General features: G+C 34.2%; 1 protein-coding gene across 1 annotated transcript; it reads left to right on the top strand.

The window, feature by feature from the left end:
- The first annotated feature begins 299 nt into the window (after positions 1-299).
- TENT5D (terminal nucleotidyltransferase 5D) lies at positions 300-2,495 on the top strand. The gene has a single exon (XM_032148679.2). It carries the CDS (start codon positions 318-320, stop codon positions 1,485-1,487), a length of 1,170 nt encoding a protein of 389 aa, XP_032004570.1. The 5' UTR covers positions 300-317; the 3' UTR covers positions 1,488-2,495.
- The last annotated feature ends 29 nt before the right edge of the window (positions 2,496-2,524 follow it).

Here is a 2,524-nt window from a genome sequence, read left to right as displayed (position 1 = left end):
AGTATTTACATGAAGCAAGATTGAAAAAGGCTACCATTTTATATCAACAGTCATTACAACTTCAGCAAATTCCTGAGAAATCTGTTTGCATTCATCAATGTATCTAACATCTTTGACATAATAATTGTGGCTTTTATTTCACTTTTATATTTAAACATGATTAAATATATTGGTAATTTCCTTCCTAGTATTATCATGATTTATGTTGAGGGTAAGTCTATTTTTAACTTTTTCATATGCTTTAGCATTGGTTTTAAGGTGCTAACATATTTCTTCCCAATATTTTGCTTGCTGTCTAGTGATCTACTGACTTCACAATGTCTGAAATCAGATTCACCAGTCTCACTTGGGATCAAGTTATAACACTGGATCAAGTGTTAGATGAAGTAATTCCAATTCATGGAAAGGGGAATTTCCCCACAATGGAGGTAAAACCAAAAGACATCATTCATGTTGTGAAAGATCAACTCATAGGGCAAGGAATTATTATTAAAGATGCCAGATTGAATGGTTCCATAGCAAGTTACATACTTGCAAGCCGTAATGGAATCAGCTATAAGGATCTGGACGTTATTTTTGGTGTTGAGCTTCCAAGTAACGAAGAATTTCAGGTTGTTAAGGATGCAGTTCTAGGCTGTCTGCTTGACTTTTTACCAAAAGGTGTAAAGAAGGAAAAGATCTCCCCAGATATCATGAAAGAGGCTTACGTACAGAAATTCGTCAAGGTTTGCAATGAGCATGATTGTTGGAGTCTTATCTCCCTTTCAAATAACACTGGGAAGAATTTAGAACTAAAATTTGTGAGTTCGCTCAGACGGCAGTTTGAATTTAGTGTAGATTCCTTTCAAATTGTTTTGGATCCCATGTTAGACTTCTACAGTGACAAAAATGCCAAGCTAACCAAAGAATCCTATCCTGTTGTGGTAGCTGAAAGCATGTATGGAGACTTCCAGGAAGCAATGACACATTTGCAACACAAGCTCATATCTACCAGGAAACCTGAAGAGATTAGAGGTGGTGGCCTTCTGAAGTACTGCAACTTGCTGGTTCATGGCTTCAAGCCAGCCTGTATGTCAGAAATCAAAAACCTAGAACGTTATATGTGCTCTAGATTCTTTATTGATTTTCCTCATATAGAAGAACAGCAAAAGAAAATTGAATCATACCTCCACAACCATTTCATAGGTGAAGGAATGACCAAATATGACTACCTTATGACCTTGCATGGAGTTGTGAATGAAAGCACCGTTTGCCTCATGAATTATGAAAGAAGACAGATTCTCCACCTGATCACCATGATGGCTTTGAAAGTACTTGGAGAACTAAATATTCTACCCAGTACAGAAAAGGTAACTTGCTTTTATCAGCCTGCTCCGTACTTTGCAGCTGAGGCAGGGTACCCTATTTATGTAATATCTGAGCCATCCCCCATTATCTTCCAGCCATACTACCCACTGCACTTTCGTGGGTCAAATGGTATGGGTTAAAAAATACACATGCAACCATGGAAACTTTGATTTAATTAAACAGCACTTAAAATCAAGTTTCCAAATGTAAAATTCAAGATCTGTTTTTATTTTCGTACAGTTACCAATTATTTTCAATTACAGTTGATGGAATAGTAGTTACCAACTATTTTTGATCAATTAAGCCATCACAGTAAATACAATATCTATAAACCAACCACTTTAAATGTTTTTCAGATGTTATTGACTAGCTATAATAACTTTCAAATGTTGTGTTCCTCTTGATATGATTTTCAAATCTTTTGATTACTTGTGACTTTCAAATTTACCGTGACAAATATATTAGAGATGCCTGCATCTTTGACTAAAACATAAAAGGACAGATTCATGTTTTAAAATTAAGATGTCCAGTGAAGTATCACATTTTTTATATTCAGTCAGTTCCTTTGTTACATTTAGTTCTTTTTTTCTATTGAATAATACCATCAATAATTTTTCAGTACTTGACAGAAATGCCTAATTTCAAAAGCAACAGATTCAGAAGACATTAAAACCCTGGACTTTTCAAGCATTTTTTTTTTTTGATAATTAAATTGGGTTGGATACAAAAATCCTACTATAGTTTAAAGGAATACTGGAAAAAAATGGTTCTGGAAAGCGCTGGACATTAGTAATCTGTCATCTATATAATAAAACATTTAGTTAATTTATGGATTTGAATAACAATACCATACAGCTGTGCAACTACTACTGAGATCAGACACAGGGTTTTTTCCCCTCAAAATAAGTTAAAACGAATGAAAATGACCAACTCTGAATGTGAAAGCTTTCTATCATCATCTACAAAGAGACTCTAAATGGCAAACAGGAAAAAACAGGCAGAGGTTTATAGCCATAGCATTTACCATTTTATGGCCTATTTGAAAAACATCTTTATGTTGAGAAACATTCCATTTCAATAAGTTAAAATATTTTCATTGTAACTAAATGAAGCAGGTTTTTCATTTTGCCTTTACCAAAGATCTTTTTTTTTTTTTGAGACGGAGTCTGGCTCTGTC

The sequence above is a fragment of the Hylobates moloch genome, unplaced genomic scaffold (genome assembly GCF_009828535.3).
Source record: "Hylobates moloch isolate HMO894 unplaced genomic scaffold, HMol_V3 SCAFFOLD_8345, whole genome shotgun sequence".
In the NCBI taxonomy this organism is placed as follows: domain Eukaryota; kingdom Metazoa; phylum Chordata; class Mammalia; order Primates; family Hylobatidae; genus Hylobates; species Hylobates moloch.
This window is presented reverse-complemented; position numbering and strand designations above follow the sequence as displayed.

Coding starts and splice junctions, on each gene's coding strand:
- TENT5D (XM_032148679.2), top strand. CDS start 318: ATGTCTGAAATCAGATTCACCAGTCTCACTTGGGATCAAGTTATAACA.